The sequence below is a fragment of the Bos taurus genome, chromosome 10 (genome assembly GCF_002263795.3).
Source record: "Bos taurus isolate L1 Dominette 01449 registration number 42190680 breed Hereford chromosome 10, ARS-UCD2.0, whole genome shotgun sequence".
In the NCBI taxonomy this organism is placed as follows: Eukaryota; Metazoa; Chordata; class Mammalia; order Artiodactyla; family Bovidae; genus Bos; species Bos taurus.
Window position 1 is genome coordinate 7,398,371 of NC_037337.1, and position 16,998 is coordinate 7,415,368.

The window sequence follows — 16,998 nt, forward strand, 5'->3', positions numbered from 1 at the left end:
GATGCAGGTCTATGAAAGGCCCTCACTACATCTTTCTGTGTGGTTTTTTAAAAAAAATTTTCAGCGTGTAATGAGTTCATAGTATGGCCTTTGATCAGGTGAGTCCTTGGTCTGTGAATGCTGTACTTGTCCATCTTTCGCCTGGTTAACTCAGTTTAGACCCTGCTCTATCCCATAATATCATAATGCTGAGAGAGTCATTTCCTAGGCAAGTTGATAAAAAGTCTAGGAGTCCCCAAGGAGAGAGGGGTCTGGAATTCTCAAGGAGAAAGAAAGGACAAACATTTTTTCCCCTCTACATTCCTTAGGATTATATAACAATAATGTATCCTGCTTGAGGACAGTTTCTGGAAAAAACCTTCTGAATAATCCTGTTATCTTAAAATGTGAATTATGGGAGTAGGTCTAGTGAGGTCTTTACAACCTCCAGACATTCTTTTGATTCACTATAATAACTAATTCAGTTCAGTTCAGTTCAGTTGCTCAGTCATGTCCAACTCTTTGAGACCCCATGAATCGCAGCATGCCAGGCCTCCCTGTCCATCACCAACTCCCAGAGTTCACTCAGACTCACGTCCATCGAGTCAGTGATGCCATCCAGCCATCTCATCCTCTGTCGTCCCCTTGTCCTCCTGCCCCCAATCCCTCCCAGCATCACAGTCTTTTCCAATGAGTCAACTCTTCGCATGAGGTGGCCAAAGTACTGGAGTTTCAGCTTTAGCATCATTCCTTCCAAAGAAATCCCAGGGCTGATCTCCTTCAGAATGGACTGGTTGGATCTCCTTGCAGTCCAAGGGACTCTCAAGAGTCTTCTCCAACACCACAGTTCAAAAACATCAATTTTTCGGCGCTCAGCTTTCTTCACAGTCCAACTCTCACATCCATACGTGACCACTGGAAAAATCATAGCCTTGACTAGACAGACCTTTGTTGGCAAAGTAATGTCTCTGCTTTTGAATATGCTATCTAGGTTGGTCATAACTTTCCTTCCAAGGAGTAAGCGTCTTTTAATTTCATGGCTGCAGTCACCATCTGCAGTGATTTTGGAGCCCCCAAAAATAACTAATTAGAGAGTATATAACTCCATTGCTAACACTAGCAAGGGGGTACTCTTTCTGCCCCCTTCTGATGCCTATGTCAGAAGCTTTCTCTATCTCCTTTATACTTTAATAAAATTTTATTACACAAAAGCTCTGAGCGATCAAGCCTCGTCTCTGGTCCCAGATTGAATTCTTCTCCTCCGGAGGCCAAGAATCCCAGGGTCTTTTCGTGGTTCAGCAACAACCTTTCAATATATCATAATACCATGTGGCAACGCATAGCTTTTATCACATTGTAAGCCAATTATATGTTTGATTGTTGGCCATATTCCTTGCTGGTGAGGAGCTGTGCCTTTCGTTTCTATATGCAGAGTCTAGGGAGAGTCTGGACCCTTCTGTTGAGCACATGAGAAATAGGTGTTGGTTGTAGTGAACAAGTGAGTGTCCAGGATTGCTTTGGGCACCAAGATTAAGAGAGGAACCAAACCACAGATTCTTTGTTTACAGACCTATTGGTCTGATGGGTGGATGGATGAATTCTGACTTTCCAGTATCTAACTTATCCACCCAAATTCCACAATTTACATATTTCCTTTTGAACCAAGGAATTCAAAGAGGAACTCCATAGCCACTTATTTACAATGTTGTGTGTGAATTAATTGAGCAACTCTTTCCCCCAGTGACCACATAAGAGGGTGCTTTTTGGACAACAGAAAAGGGTGCCCATCCTGCAGGGGCTGCCTTGAGCACTCGGCAGTACCTTGTACCAAGAGGCAAATGTGGAACCCTGAGTCGGTGAATAGACCAGTCCTCTTGCCTCATGAATCATGCTGTGGAGACTTGTGTACCAAGACACCTGGTTGATAAGGTTTAGTTTTTGTAAAAAAAAAACTGTTAAAAAGACACCTGGTTGGTTGCAAAAGTGTGCCTGCCTTGTGCCACAGAGCATGGGTGGAGGCAGTGAGGATGTCTCCGGACCACGAGCCCCGGAAACAGTGAGTACAGCGTCCCTCGGGGTAACGCCCTGGGAGTTTCATCCTGTGCTCGGAGGGAGGTGCTGAAGTAAACAAAGGCTGCCACTGTTGTAACCATGTCCAAGGGACGTTGCAAAATGAAGCATTTATGAAGCGAAACATGGGCACGGCAGAAAGAGCAAACAGGTCATCTCCAGGCGTTAAGGCGCGCGTTGTGTGAGTCTGGGTGGGACGGCGTCTGTCCTCTGTGCCTGCTGACATCCAAGGGAGCTAACTGAGGTCCAGGAGAGGTGTTTTGCTGTTATCAGTGTAATGTGAATGAGGCCGTCTTGCTTTTAAATTGTATTAAGACTGCAAATATGTTAATCACATTGCCTGACTCACTCAGAAAGCGCAAGAAGAGACAGGAAGACAGTCATTCTTTTTGGAGCTTGTCTTGCAGAGAAACCTTAGCGTGTGTCTTAGCAACAGCCACAAACACCCAGGGTGAGTCTTTTCTGAAAGAGTTGCTGGCCCTGATGACTCCCCAGCCGATGCTCCTGGCTGGAGAAGAGAGCAGCCAACCTTCATTTAATGGTCATTTTTCCTTTCAAAACAGGAAATTGCCAGCGTTCTTCCTGCTGGACAGTGACTTATATTATAAATGACATTTTTTTATTCTTCTTTAATTCAAAGTAAAGCAGCAGTGACTGAGAAGGTACCATGTGCCAAGTGTTGGCTTTTGATGTTATTTTGTTTAATCCCCCTCCAACAGCATTTTTATTCCCCATCTTACAGGTAATGCAGTTGAGGAGTTAAGAACACAGATAACATGCTTAGTGTCACAAAAAGTGGTAAGTGGCAAAAGCAGGATTAGAACCCAGTGTGCAAGTGTGAAAGTGAAAGTGTAAGTTGCTCAGTTGTGTCCGACTCTTTGAGACCCATGGAATTCTCTAGGCCAGAATACTGGAGTGAGTAGCCTTTCCCTTCTCCAGAGGATCTTCCCAACCCAGGGATCAAACCCAGGTCTCCTGCATTGCGGGCAGATTCTTTACCAGCTGAGCCACAGGGAAGCCCCAGAATACTGGAATGGGTAGCCTTTCCCTTCTCCATAGGATCTTCCCAACCCCGGAATCGAACTCGGGTCTCCTGCATTGCAGGTGGATTCTTTACCAACTGAGCAATCAGGGAACCCAGGTGTGTGTTTAACTCACAAAAAAGGTGACTGTTTATATCTAATCATTTAGGTCATTCTAATTTGCCTAGGATTCCCGTTTGCTCAAGAGATGTTGTGGAGTTCTGTATAATTTTAGGAATGACCCGGTGTTTGTTCCACTGAGATGATGTATGTGATTCTCTTATGTGATTCATCTTTTTGTCTAAGTAATTGCCTGATACTAGTATTTGACTGGCTCTATAGCCAATTTTTAAACATGCAATTTTAAACTTATTTATAAATTGCTTGGGTCTATTTTTTTCTTTTCTTTCTTCCTTCTAATTCTGGTGATGGACAAGCAGAGGAAACTGAAACTAGTCTCATTTTGTAATATGTGATGAGAGATTGAGTGAATGTGGAGGAGAAGGGTAAATGATCACAGGTTGTTATTAAGCCCAGGTGGTGGTAGTGCTTAAGAGTCTGCCTGCTAATGCAGGAGACACAAGAGACACAAGTTTGAACCCTGGGTTGGGAAGATTCCCTGGCGAAGGTCATGGCAACCCACTCCAGTATTACTGCCTAGAGAACCCCATGGACAGAGGAGCCCAGTGGGCTACAGTCCACAGAGTTGCAAAGAGTCAGACATGACTAAAGCAACTTAAAACACACACAGAACATCTATGACTTGAATTTTTCTCTTTGATGACTCTGTACTGAGGAACTTGTCTTCCAGCTGTCCTCCTCCTTCCTCAAACCTGTCTTCAAAGACATCTAATAAATGCTGCATTTATTTTGAAGTTGTCATATCCATGATCAAATGGCTGTAGTCAGAATAAAGATCACAACAGATGTGAAAGAGTGGGGCTGAAGAGATATAGTGAAAGAAAAGAGGTATTTCCAGTGTTTAATAAAACCAACAGGGTGTTATTAAGATATATTCACCTAGATCTCATACTTTGAACCCATCCCATTTAGAGTAAAACTTCAGGTCCCTGCTGTGGTCTCAAAGCCTTGGCGATTTGTCCCCAGCCTCTTCTCTCGTCACCCCTCCCGGAGTCCACTCCCTGCCAGTCCCCACCTGTGGCTGCTGCTCCTGCTGCTCTGTCTGGGAGGCTCGGAGCTCCTGGTGAGCAGCAGTGGCTTGTGATCCACACAGTCTGAGGCTTTAGCGCAGTCAGGGAAGCAAAGTAGATGTTTTTCTGAAATTCCCTTGCTTTTTCTATGATCCAGTGGATGTTGGCAATTTCATCTCTGGTTTCCCTGCCTTTTCTAAACCCAGCTTGTACATCTGAAAGGTCTTGGTTCACGTACTATTGAAGCCTAGCTTGCAGGATTTTGAGCATTACCTTGTAAGCATGTGAGATGAGCGCATTGTGTAGTAATCTGAACATTCTTTGGCATTGCTTTTATTTGGGATTGGAGTGGAAACTGACCTTTTCCAGTCTTGTGGCCACTGCTGAGTTTTCCAAATTTGTTGACATATTGAGTGCAGCACTTTAACAGCATCATCTTTTAGGATTTGAAATAGCTCAGCTGAAATTCCATCACCTCCACTAGCTTTGCTTGTAGTAATGCTTCCTAAGGCCCATCTGACCTCACACCCCAGAATGTTTGACTCTAGGTAAGTGACCACACCATTGTGGTTATGTTGGTCATTAATATCTTTTTTGTACAGTTCTTCTTAGTATCTTTCTGGGAGCCACCATTGAATTCACTATAAACTTTAATACAAAAATGGGCAAAGGATAAAGATTTCACAAAGAAAGAGATGTTTAATTTCACTAGTAATCAAATGCAACTTAAAATGACAAAGCACTGTTTTCTTAATTTGGCAAAAATCATAGAAATAGCTTTCCTACATGCGTTTAGAAGTTATACATGGCCACAACCTCTCCGAAGGACAGTGTGATATATATAAAAACTAGGCCCTCTCTTTAACCTCAGGAATTCCCAGTAAGATCTACCACAGTGATGCACATTACCACATTATTCCATATCTCTGCAATTATGGAAATTTAGAGCTGAGCTAATGATGGAAAAATTAGTTCAGATCATTGAGAGCCTGATGGGGCTGTAGCAGAGGCAAGCTCAAAGTGAAAAGTGAAAGTGTTAGTTCCTCAGTTGTATCTGACTCTTTGTGACCACATGGATTGTAGCCCACTAGATTCCTCTGTCCATGGAATTCACCAGGCAAGAATATTGGAGTAGGTAGCCATTCCCTTTGCCAAGGGGTCTTCCCACCCCAGGGATCGCACCCTGGTCTCCCACATTGCAGGCACAATTCTTTACCATCTGAGCCACAGTCTGTAGGAAAAAACCAGACAAGCAAACTCTAAAGGGAAGCCTCCACAACTCCAGGTCCAAGCAGGAGAGGATCCCTATAGAACCAGAGTTCTGAATTGTTGGTCTGGCCTCAGGACCCTTTTTTCACTCTTAAAAATTATTAAAGACAAGAACTTTAACTTTTATAGATTGTATCTATTGATATTTACCATATTAAGAAACTAAAACTGTGACACTTTTAAAATGCAGGAAACTACAAGTACACAGTCTTGTTAACCATCAGAGAAATGATGTCATCGCACAGCTTGTTGCCTCTGGAAAATCACACTATACACTCATGAAAAACTGAGAGTGAAAAAGTTCAATAACATCTTCTATTCTTATGAAAATTATTTTGACCTCACAGTTTCCTTGAATGTTCTTGGGGGTCCCCTGGTGATTCCAGATTGAAATTTGAGAACTACTTCTCAAATTTGAGAAGATAGGCTCCCAGCCAAGAACTACTAAACATGTAATAGAGTCCTATTAGTATTTAAGATGTTCTAACCCTATGAATGCAGAAAAGTCATAGCTGAAGAGTCAGAGTTAATAGAGTAGTCTGAGAAGGGCTTCAAGTCTGTGTGTACCGTAAGATTTAAGTTAATCACAAGCTCAGGTATCTTCATGGCCTAAAGATTGAAATTAGGAATCTCTGGGTTGTAAAAATATATACTGTTTTATTCTTTGTCATTTTTCTGAATTTTCCAATTATTTCTTGTGTGTTTTAGTTTTGAGATCAGAAAGAATATTGTTGCATTAAATTGAATTAAGATACTTCCTCAAGAGGGTACTGCTCACTTTGACTCAAGAATATTCTTTCTAACAAGAGGTCTAGGACCTTCAGAAAAGTTCATGTATATAAGCAGGTTTGTTATTTGGTTAAAGTCTTTAGATTTCACTGCTGTGAAATTTGTAGAGATTTAGACAACTGTTGAGTTTATCCTGGCTTAGAGAGGCTGTTCCTCATAGAGCAAGTTTATTGTGTCAAAACTGCATAAAAGGAATATTAAACATAATTAAAATTTTCTGGCTCTTTGAATGACATTAAACCAGTCCATTCTAAAGGAGATCAGCCCTGGGATTTCTTTGGAAGGAATGATGCTAAAGCTGAAACTCCAGTACTTTGGCCACCTCATGCGAAGAGTTGACTCATTGGAAAAGACTCTGATGCTGGGAGGGATTGGGGGCAGGAGGAGAAGGGGACGACAGAGGATGAGATGGCTGGATGGCATCACTGACTCGATGGACGTGAGTCTGAGTGAACTCAGGGATTTGGTGATGGACAGGGAGGCCTGGTGTGCTGCGATTCATGGGATCACAAAGAGTCAGACACGACTGAGCGACTGATCTGATCTGATGCTAAATACTCTATTTTCGTAGATAGTCTATTTAAAAAAAAATAAAAATCATAAGGATTACTTTTTGAAAACTTCGTTTCAGTTTTTTATGAACTTAAAGGAAACACTGTTTCATTTTTAAAATGTTATTTTAGTGTAGACTTTATGGTTTTATCCTGTTTCCCTCAATTAACTCTAATTACTGAGTTTTATGATATTTCATAATAGAGACATTAGAATTTTAAAGGATCTTGGTGTTTATCTTAACACAGTATTCCTCATGGTGTATAATTAAGGCTGCTTTTTGGTGTCATTTTGAGGGTAGGGGCATTCTGTTATTAGGAAGATTTGGGAAATGGTTGGATAACACATTTATACAAGGTTCTTTATAATAAGCTTTGCACTGTGGCGCTCCTGGAAAAGAATATATGAAGTCAGAAATAGAAATTTCCCAATTGATTTGCTGTAGAACTTTTTCTTCTTACAGCACCTAGGAGAACACGTGATCCACTTGCACTCTGGGGAGAGTTGTCTGCTAATACAGACAACTCCCTGTGAAGTGGGAAATTAGAGAGCTGGCCCGCTTATGGTGCTTGTGTCCTCATTAATTAATTTAATAATAAATGATGCTGCTTTATAGTGTTTTAGTTTACTGGGTTCCTGTTTTCAAGGAGCTGACACTCCAATAGGGAAGACCATGGCATTCATTCTGATTCTTTGTGACCCCATGGACTGCAGCACACCAGGCTTCCCTGTCCTTCGCCATCTCCTGAAACTTGTTCAAACTCATATTCTTTGAGTCAGTGTTGCCGTCCAACCATCTCATCCTCTGTTGTCCCTATTTCCTTCTGCCCTCAATCCTTCCCAGCATCAGGGCCTTTTCTAATGACTCAGCCCTTCTCATCAGGTGGCCAAAGTATTGGAGCTTCAGCATTCATGGGTAAAACCATAAAGGAAGACATGATTGCGTGTCAGGAGGAAACCGACCATGCTGAACTGGGAATCTGTGATAGTTTAAGCAAAAAATAAAAGAAAAAACTTCACGAGAGAGGTGGCCTTGACCTGCCCCTGGAAGAGTGGGAATATACACATAAGTTCAGAAGTTTGGAGAGGAAGAGGCATCCTTAAGTAACTAGAGTCTGCCGTCAAAAATTTGGACAGGCTGGGATGATGAGTCTATTCCTTCAGCTCAAAATGTGTTCTTCTCTTTCCCAAAATCTTCTTTTCAGAATGCTGTCTCAGTGCAGATAGGGGGTTGTGCATTTTAATGCTGGTTACCTTCAAATATCATTACACTTCACAAGGCTAGGCTATAGAAAGTAGCAGTGTGGATGTTTTTACACAGCAAGTAGAGCTTCTACAAGGTCATGTCCATCTTCTAATCTTTCTGCTGTCTCCAGAGCCTGGCTCCAGGCCACTGAAATCTGGAGCTCAGTATGCTGATCTTTTTTTTTTTTTTGTAGATTGTTAATATAAAGGACAGAAGTTTCAAACCCGTGCTGAATAAGCCTTTCAACAACCATTTCTTGCCAGAATAAACATAAAGTACATGGTGTACAGCATCAGATCTCTTGGACTATATTCTTTTAATATGCATAAAAATAGAGCATGTTATTGAATGTAAATTATATCTCAATAAAAATGATTTTAAGATTTTTTGAGAATCACCATTTTCAGACACATGAAACAGAAAGATGTATCTAGTTGTTTACAATCAACTCTGCATATAGTGTGGGTGGTTATGAATATGAAATATTTCCTTTCTTTCTGACATTAATCATTAATTAAAATGTGTATTAGTTTGGAGTAACGCATTATTGTTGTTATTGCTCAGTTGCTCAGTCGTGTCCATCTCTGTGACCCCATGGACCAGAGCATGCCAGTCTCCTCTGTCCTTCACTGTCTCTTGAAGTTTGCGCAAATTCATGTACATCGAGTCAGTGATGCTGTCTAAGCATCTCATCCTCTGCCACCCCCTTCTTTTGCCTTCAATCTTTGGTGACCTGCCGGAGTCCAACTCCAGCAAGCAGGGATTCAACCTGAAAAGATGAATGATGTCGGCGAGAGAAATGAGGCAGCCTCTCAGTTTTCTTTTGGACTGCCTATTTATTTCAAGTTTAAGATTCTCTTTTATACTTTTACAAAAACATTAGGCCAGAGGTTTGACATTTTCAGTTCCCCCTCTCCCAGATTTATTATCTCCATAAATCATTGTTGCTCTTAAAACAGAGTTTCTGCTTCAGTGATTCTCTGGGAATCAGCCTTATCATCTATTATCTACCTCCTCTAATGTGTCCTATAGTTAACTTGTGATTACATTGTAACTCATGCTACATTCCTCAGTTTACTACTTATCTTCCTAAATCCTGTTTTCCCCAACATCCTGAGCTCACTATCTCTTAAAAAGGCTTCTAGCTACAGTGTCTCTAAAAATTCTTAACTTCTATAAGCTATAGTAAAATATACTAACGTTACAACATTCCTTAAATCTTTAACTTCTAAATATTTTAATTATTTCTAAGCCCTAAATTCTGGAGAAGGAAATGGCAACCCACTCCAGTACTCTTGCCTGGAAAATCCCATGAACGGAGGAGCGTGGTAGGCTACAGTCCATGGGGTCACAAAGAGTCGGACACGACTGAGCGACTTCGCTTTTGAATATTTTTATGACTAGACCCCGGAGAAGGCAATGGCAACCCACTCCAGTACTCTTGCCTGGAAAATCCCATGGACGGAGGAGCCTGGTAGGCTGCAGTCAATGGAGTCGCTGAGTCGGGGCACAACTGAGCGACTTCACTTTCACTTTTCACTTTCATGCATTGGAGAAGGAAATGGCAACCCACTCCAGTATTCTTGCCTGGAGAATCCCAGGGACAGAGGAGCCTAGTGGGCTGCCGTCTATGGGGTCGCACAGGGTTGGACACGACTGAAGCAACTTAGCAGTAGCAGCAGCAAGCCCTAAATTCAGTAAACTCCTTTGCCATAAACATTCTCCTCACAAATAGGCTTCAGATATCAATCCCTCCCATGGCCTCAAGCTACAGCCTATGTGCTCATCCTGGAACACTCTTGTGTAAAAGTCCTTGAACAAATGTCAATGATTAACCTTATGAATAATTTTCTGAGCACAGCTGCAGAAGGCTTTGTGCCTTCTCATGCTCCTCTCAAGAACAATAAGCACCTTAGTATTCCTTTTCAGTCAACTCAGCCGAGGACAGGAAAAGACAAGTCAGAATTACAAGGCCTAACTCCTTCATTCCAGGATCTGTGCCTGTGGAATGAGGAGAGGGGGCTGGGGGCCGTGCCTCCATTTTGTCAGTAATGCCTAACATGGCTCCTGACAGTGACCAGAATATTGGAGCTTCAACTTCAGCATCAGTCCTTCCAATGAATATTCAGAGTTGATTTCATTTAGTCACATTAATTACTGTTTATTAGAAGAAGCAATTGTAGAAGCTTCCCATTACTAATAGGCAGGCTGTTCACGGGTAGCATGTTATAGGGGCTTGGGTTCTGCTTTCATACTCACCAGTCTTTTCCTTTAATTGTGTTTTTGGTGCTGTTGTGCCCAGGAAACAGCTGATGTGCTGTGTCTGATATCAGTTCAGTTCAGTTCAGTTCAGTCACTCAGTGTCCGACTCTTTGCGACCCCATGAATTGCAGCATGCCAGGCCTCCCTGTCCATCACCAACTCCCGGAGTTCACTCAGACTCACATCCATCGAGTCAGTGATGCCATCCAGCCATCTCATCCTCTGTCGTTCCCTTCTCCTCCTGTCCCCAATCCCTCCCAGCATCAGGGTCTTTTCCAATGAGTCAACTCTTTGCATGAGGTGTCTGATATAATCATCCATTTATGGATGGTAGACCAGTTGGCTTTACTTACTGTGTAAAATGTTTTAATTTTGTGTCTTGTTTTAAAAGTAGGAAACCTGTGTCCATTGCCAGCATCATTTATCATCATTCTTCCTTTTCTCTTTTCCTGCCTGGTCCTTCAGTTTTGGAATGCTCCACCCTCAACCTCTTTTCCCACTCCCTTTGCATCTTGCTCTCTCATGGATCCTTCCATCTTTCCCTCCCCCTCACCTCTCAGCTCTCTGGAAAAAAAAAGAAATATAAGGGAGAACAAACAGGAACATCCTTCATGAATACATTTGGGGGAAAAAAAAGCCTTATAATCATATGTTTATGTTCATTTCATTTTTTCATCTTCCAAAATACAGGCCTGAGCAGAGCCATGCTTCTGTTTTGCCTACTAGCCATTTGTAGGTATCTGGTAGTAATGATGCCCAATTCATTGATAAATAAGCATCTTTTTTCTGTTTTGCTAAGTTTATTTGTCATGTCTGGATGAGTAGTTTAAATGTATGTTTGTAATAGCCACTTACCAAGTGTTTCACACGGGATGCAAAAGAACAAAGTAAAAATGACCATTATATAAATCAGTGTTTACTATGCTGCTGCAGTCCAAGCCTTGGCAGATTAATGATGCAGGAGAATGACTTTCACTTTCATATCATTTCTGTAGAAGGTGGGCCTGATATTGGCCACCAGAGAGGACAACTCAGCAGACAAGTGAAAGAAGTCAGCCTGAGTATAATGAGCTGAGACAGAGAGGGGCTGTCCGTGAGAAAAGAAACCCAGTGATGGGTCAGGGGAGGCTGCTGACTCTGTGTCCAAGGAGGCAGATCACTGCAGTTGGACAAGGCGGGAGGGAGTGTGTGCACCCGCGTGTGTGAGACGGTCTAGAGATGAAGATGGTGGGGACAAAGCCTAGGGTTCTTACAGGGCATGTTGGGAAGGGATACCACATTTGGCTTACCTGTCCCTGCTGGCCTGGGGGTGGATCCTGAAATGGCACATCCATACTGGACAATCCATGTCTTTAGTTCAGTGACTATCAAAGTGTATGTGAAGTCATTTGACAAACGCTGCTAATTTCCTACAGATATGACTGCCATACTGGGGGAAATACTCATTGTCTGTTTTGGGTGCCATGTGAGTCTCTGTTATCAATTATTGAAAGGAGATACAAAAAAGGTAGAAGGGAAGCATGTTTTATAAATATTTGTAGGCATAGCTCAGAGATATTACGGGTTTGGTTTCAGACCACCACAGTATAGTGAATATTGCAATAAAGCAAATCATGCAAATTTTTTGGTTTCCCAGTGCATGTAAATTTATGTTTATATTATACTGTAATTGATTAACTGTGATATAGCATTATATCTAAAAAAATAATGTTAATTAAAAATACTTTGTTGCTGAAAATGCTATTACTTGAGCTTTTAGTAAGTCATGGTATAATATCAAAGTCCACCAGTCACAGATCACATAACAAATATAATAATAATTTAAAAGTTTGAAGTATTACAGAAATTTCCAAAATGTAACAGAGAAACAAAATGGGCAAATGTTGTTGCAGAAATGGTGCCGATAGATTTGCTTGACTGAGGATTATCACAGACCTTCAATTTGTTGAAAATGCAGTATCTGCAAAGTGCAATAATGCAAAGTACAGTAAAATGAGATGTGCCTGTATATGACTTGATAGCATTATATGTAGGGACACTTGCTTGCACTTTTTGTTTTCGTTTTTTTCATTGTGAGGAAATGAGGTCGGACTGGATTCTTTTATTATTCTGGGTTTGCCTTTGCAGAATATGTATATACCTGCAAGCAATATTATTTTTCTCAGAGTCTTTCTAGCACTTTCAGAATATGTTGGATGTACTTATGAAGGTGCAAGATATTTCATTGTATTTTCAGGGGAATGCTTGTGCATTATATGCAAGGTTACCCAGGAGACAGAGTTCCTTAAAAACAAAACAGTAATAATAACAGCAAAACCCTAAATACTCTAAGTTCTGATGACACTTGAGTAGAGAACCAGCAAACAGTGTGCTCAGAAGAAAGGAAAAGCTAATTCTGTATGTTAATCTGTGGGGGTCAGTGAAAAGAGACCAAGAAATAGATGGTGGAAAAGGCATTGAAACAAATAATAAATATCTTCTGTGGGTTTTCTTCTTTTGCAGTTCCATTCTGAACTCAAAGTGGATGATGCTGTCAGGACTGAACCACTGACCAGTCTGTGAACAATTCCCGCCTTCTCACTGGCCATCAGTTGAGATAAGATGGAAGACTCTTATAAGGATAGGACTTCACTGATGAAGGGCGCCAAGGACATTGCCAGAGAGGTGAAGAAACAGACCGTAAAGAAGGTGAATCAAGCAGTGGATCGGGCCCAGGATGAATACACCCAGAGGTCCTACAGTCGATTCCAAGACGAGGAAGAGGACGATGACATTTATCCGCCAGGGGAAACCTATAATGGAGAGGCCAATGATGATGAAGGCTCCAGTGAAGCTACTGAGGGTCACGATGAAGATGATGAAATCTACGAAGGGGAGTATCAGGGCATCCCCAGCATGAACCAAGGGAAAGACAGCATCGTGTCAGTAGGGCAGCCCAAGGGCGATGAGTATAAGGACCGCCAGGAGCTGGAGTCTGAGAGGAAAGCTGACGAGGAAGAGCTCGCCCAGCAGTATGAGCTGATAATCCAAGAGTGTGGCCATGGCCGCTTTCAGTGGGCCCTCTTCTTTGTCCTGGGCATGGCCCTGATGGCGGATGGCGTGGAGGTGTTTGTCGTGGGCTTCGTGTTGCCAAGCGCTGAGACAGACCTGTGCATACCAAATTCGGGATCCGGATGGCTAGGTGAGTGCATCCCAGCAGAGAGACACACTCTGAAACTGCTCTATTTGTTGAGGACAGTTAACAAATAGAATACATACTTTCCATATGGAGGCCTGCATTTGTTCCCAACATTTGAACAATTTAAAACATGCAAAGGAATCAAAAGAATGGTGCAGTGATACCCAAATATTTCTACCTATTTCTAACTTAGATTCTATAGTTAACATTTACTGTGTTTTCTTTATCACCTAGCCACCTATCTATCTATCCATCAATCCCACTTTTATTTTTATGCATTTCAAGGTAAGTTAGAGCAATATATTTTTAACTTACACTGTTATAAATGTTGCATTAGGTTCTCCTTAATTAACTTCAAAAGACATGCCCTTGGAAGTTAATAAAGCTATTATGTGACACTTACCTGACATTTTTCTAAATATAGAGATTAATTCTTCAAAACTCTGATAAATGTGATTTCAGATTCCAAATTTTATGTGTAATATTGTGGTTTAAACACTTTTGGGACCTGTGAATTTTCATTTTTTCCTATAATCTATGTGCATGTCTGTTGGTTTTTTCAATTACCCTTATTTATAGCATTTTCTTTAGATGACTTTGGCTTTTTCCAAATTTGTACCTTTGTGCCTACAATGAAAAAGCTTCCTTTCCTCATAGGACTTAAAAATCAATTTCAAATCATATTAACGTTTCAATTATATGTATTAAAACCATATAACCTTGCTATAAAGTATCTAGAGAGCAAATTTTACTTTTGTTTTAAAGTTACTACTGCACTGAAGGTTCATTCATATTGTTACAACGCTGTATTTAACCTTCCCTCTTGGAGAAAAAGTAAGAAGGCCAAGAAGCATGCCCACAGCAGACTATCCCCAAAACGTAAGGTCCACATCAGACATGTGGTACATTAAATCAGGAGACCTTTCAAGCCCTTCTGCTCAGAGAACACGTTTGTGTGCATAGCAAACCTTTATGTGTTTCAGAGTCTGTGAAAGAGAGTAAGAATACTTGGTGTCTCTGTTTCCAACGGACTTTTTAAAACTAAAACTTGAAAAACAAAAGTATACAGATCTTTTTGTGGTTTAGTAAGTAACTCCTAATTTATACTATATAATATATATCATAAATAATATAATAATTATATTAATATGTATTATTATATATAATATAAACTCCTAACTTATCCCTTCCTTCTCCCTTCCCCTTTGGCAACCATATGTTTGTTTTCTGTGTCTGTGAGTCCATTTCAGGTTTGTAAAGAAGTTCATTTGTATTGCATTTTTAGATTCCACATGTAAGTGATATAATGTGATACTTGTATTTCTGTGTCTGAGTTGCTCATTTGTTTCTTTAATTGCTCAACTGGAAGAGATAGACCCATAGATGCAGTCTGGGAGGGGGATGAAGCGGGGAGCACAGGGGCATAGATTGCACGGGTTTTGTTGGTGGGCTCATCTGTGTGTTCACTCGTCAAAACGCAGAATAGGGGTTGGAGGAAGGTATAAAGTCATTAAGTTCATCATTTCAGCATATCTATTTCATAGATAGCACTCTAATTTTGTTTAATTTTTTTCCTTTGGTGAGTAAATCTACCTACCAGGCATTAAAATATTTATCAAGATTTTGCTAACAGAATATATCAGCAGAATGTTTTAAGAAAACAGATCTTTAGAAACACATCTATTTTAATACACAATATTTAATACTTTCAGGCTTGAATATAGACTAGCAGTCTTTTCATGTTATGATCCTCGCTTTTATATCGGAAGCAGAAAAGTCGAAGCTGAGCTTCCCTTTTATCTTCCTGGTGCTGAAGGAGGTGCAGTAGCCCACACGGTGCTCTTACCAGTCTGTCCCATAAACCGTGATGGTGTCACACACCCCCGGGGGCGTTCACAAGTGTAGATAATGCTGGGGAACTATTGGAGCACAGACATTTTCATCTCTCCCTAAACACTGCCTGCTTTTGTGAATTAAAAGTGTGTGCCCAGGAGTGTATGCTCTGAGTCCCCCACAGAAACTTTGTGATGGGTTCACAACTGCGCCTTCCAGACTTGCCTTTCAGTTATTTGCCATTGTAATTTTACTGACAATTGCATTCTAACACAGTCTTTTTTTAGACAAGCATGTAAATTGTTTTGCCATTTTCATTTCAGCAAATAATAGCTTTGTAATATAATTACCACACTAAGTCATAGCAATGGGATCAAAATGCAAGACAGGAAGATGCACAACCCATGTTTGGTGGCTTTTGGGAGGAGAAAAGTTTGCAAAATTGTTTCTCACTTGCCACTGAGCATTGTGTCATTTCACTCAAGGAAAACTAGGAATGAAAAATATTAGCCAATTTATGTTTTAATTATTTAGGAAACAATGCCCATCTTTGTGTTTGCTGGAAGATTGACTTCCAGACAGTTAAGGGCATCCCTTGTGTGCATGTGTTTGTGGGCACAGTCTGTGTGCATATATAGTGTTGTTAACTGAAAAGAGGTTAATCTAATGAGCTGCTGTTTGGGGGAATAAGTACCATCATTTTAAGAAAATTCATTTTCTATTGCCAAAGTCTACTTATTGAGTATTTATTATGTGCAAAGCATGATGTTACCACACGGGAACATAGGAGAAATAGCAAAAACAAAACAAGGTTTGTGTATCCAAAGAAGTCATAGTCTAGCATAGAGAGATGACAAGTGTCTGTGCACCACCAAGTCAAGGAAACAAATATCCACAGCCAGAAGTTGTTGTTCAGTTGCTCAGTCATGTCCAACTCTTTGGGACCCCATGGACTGCAGTACATCAGGCTTCCCTGTGTGCCACCATCTCCCAGAGCTTACTCAAACTCATGTCCGTCGAGTTGGTGACTCCATCCAACCATCTCATCCTCTGTCGTCCCCTTCTTCTCCCGCCTTCAGTCTTTCTCAGCATCAGGGTCTTTTCTAATGAGTTGCTTTTCACATCAGGTGGCCAAAGTATTGGAACTTCAGCATCACTCCTTCCAATGAATATTCAGGACTGATCTCCTTTAGGATTGATTGGTTTAATCTCCTTGTAGTCCAAGAAGAGAAGTGTATAACCAGAAGAGAAGTGTAGCTAAAGAGACTTCAAGCAGGGAGACCCTGTGAGGGGAACGGACCTGACTAAGGCAGTGGAAGGAAGGCATGGACCAGAGAGCTGGCCCAGAGGTAGAGTCAGCAAGGGTTGGGTCACTGGTAGTTTGGAACAGAAGGAACAGGACAGTTAGTGGAAGGCAGGCAGTTCATCAAGTTAGGTAAGGCAGATGATAGGTCTGAGCATGAAGGAGAAAGGAGAAGGGTTTGTTTTTCTATTTTATTTTAAAGATCTATTTATTAAATTTGGTTTTGCTGGGTGTTCATTGCTGTGGGCTTTCTCTAGGGGCAGTGCACATGCTTCTCACTGGCGTGGCTTCTGTCGCCAAGCTCTGGGTTCAGGCACTCAGGCTTCAGGAGGTGCAGCCCCTTG

General features: G+C 41.2%; 1 protein-coding gene across 2 annotated transcripts in view; it reads left to right on the plus strand.

The window, feature by feature from the left end:
* Window positions 1–16,998, plus strand: part of SV2C (synaptic vesicle glycoprotein 2C) — a 220,643-nt gene that overhangs the window by 36,620 nt on the left and 167,025 nt on the right. The window contains exon 2 of one of the 2 annotated variants that reach the window (XM_005211209.5): window positions 12,843–13,521. In XM_005211209.5, the coding sequence (XP_005211266.1) occupies window positions 12,942–13,521 (580 nt within the window). In that variant the 5' untranslated portion in view covers window positions 12,843–12,941. Of the gene's footprint in view, window positions 1–12,842; window positions 13,522–16,998 lie in introns of those variants that run through there. The other variant, NM_001192019.1, reaches the window with a different exon arrangement.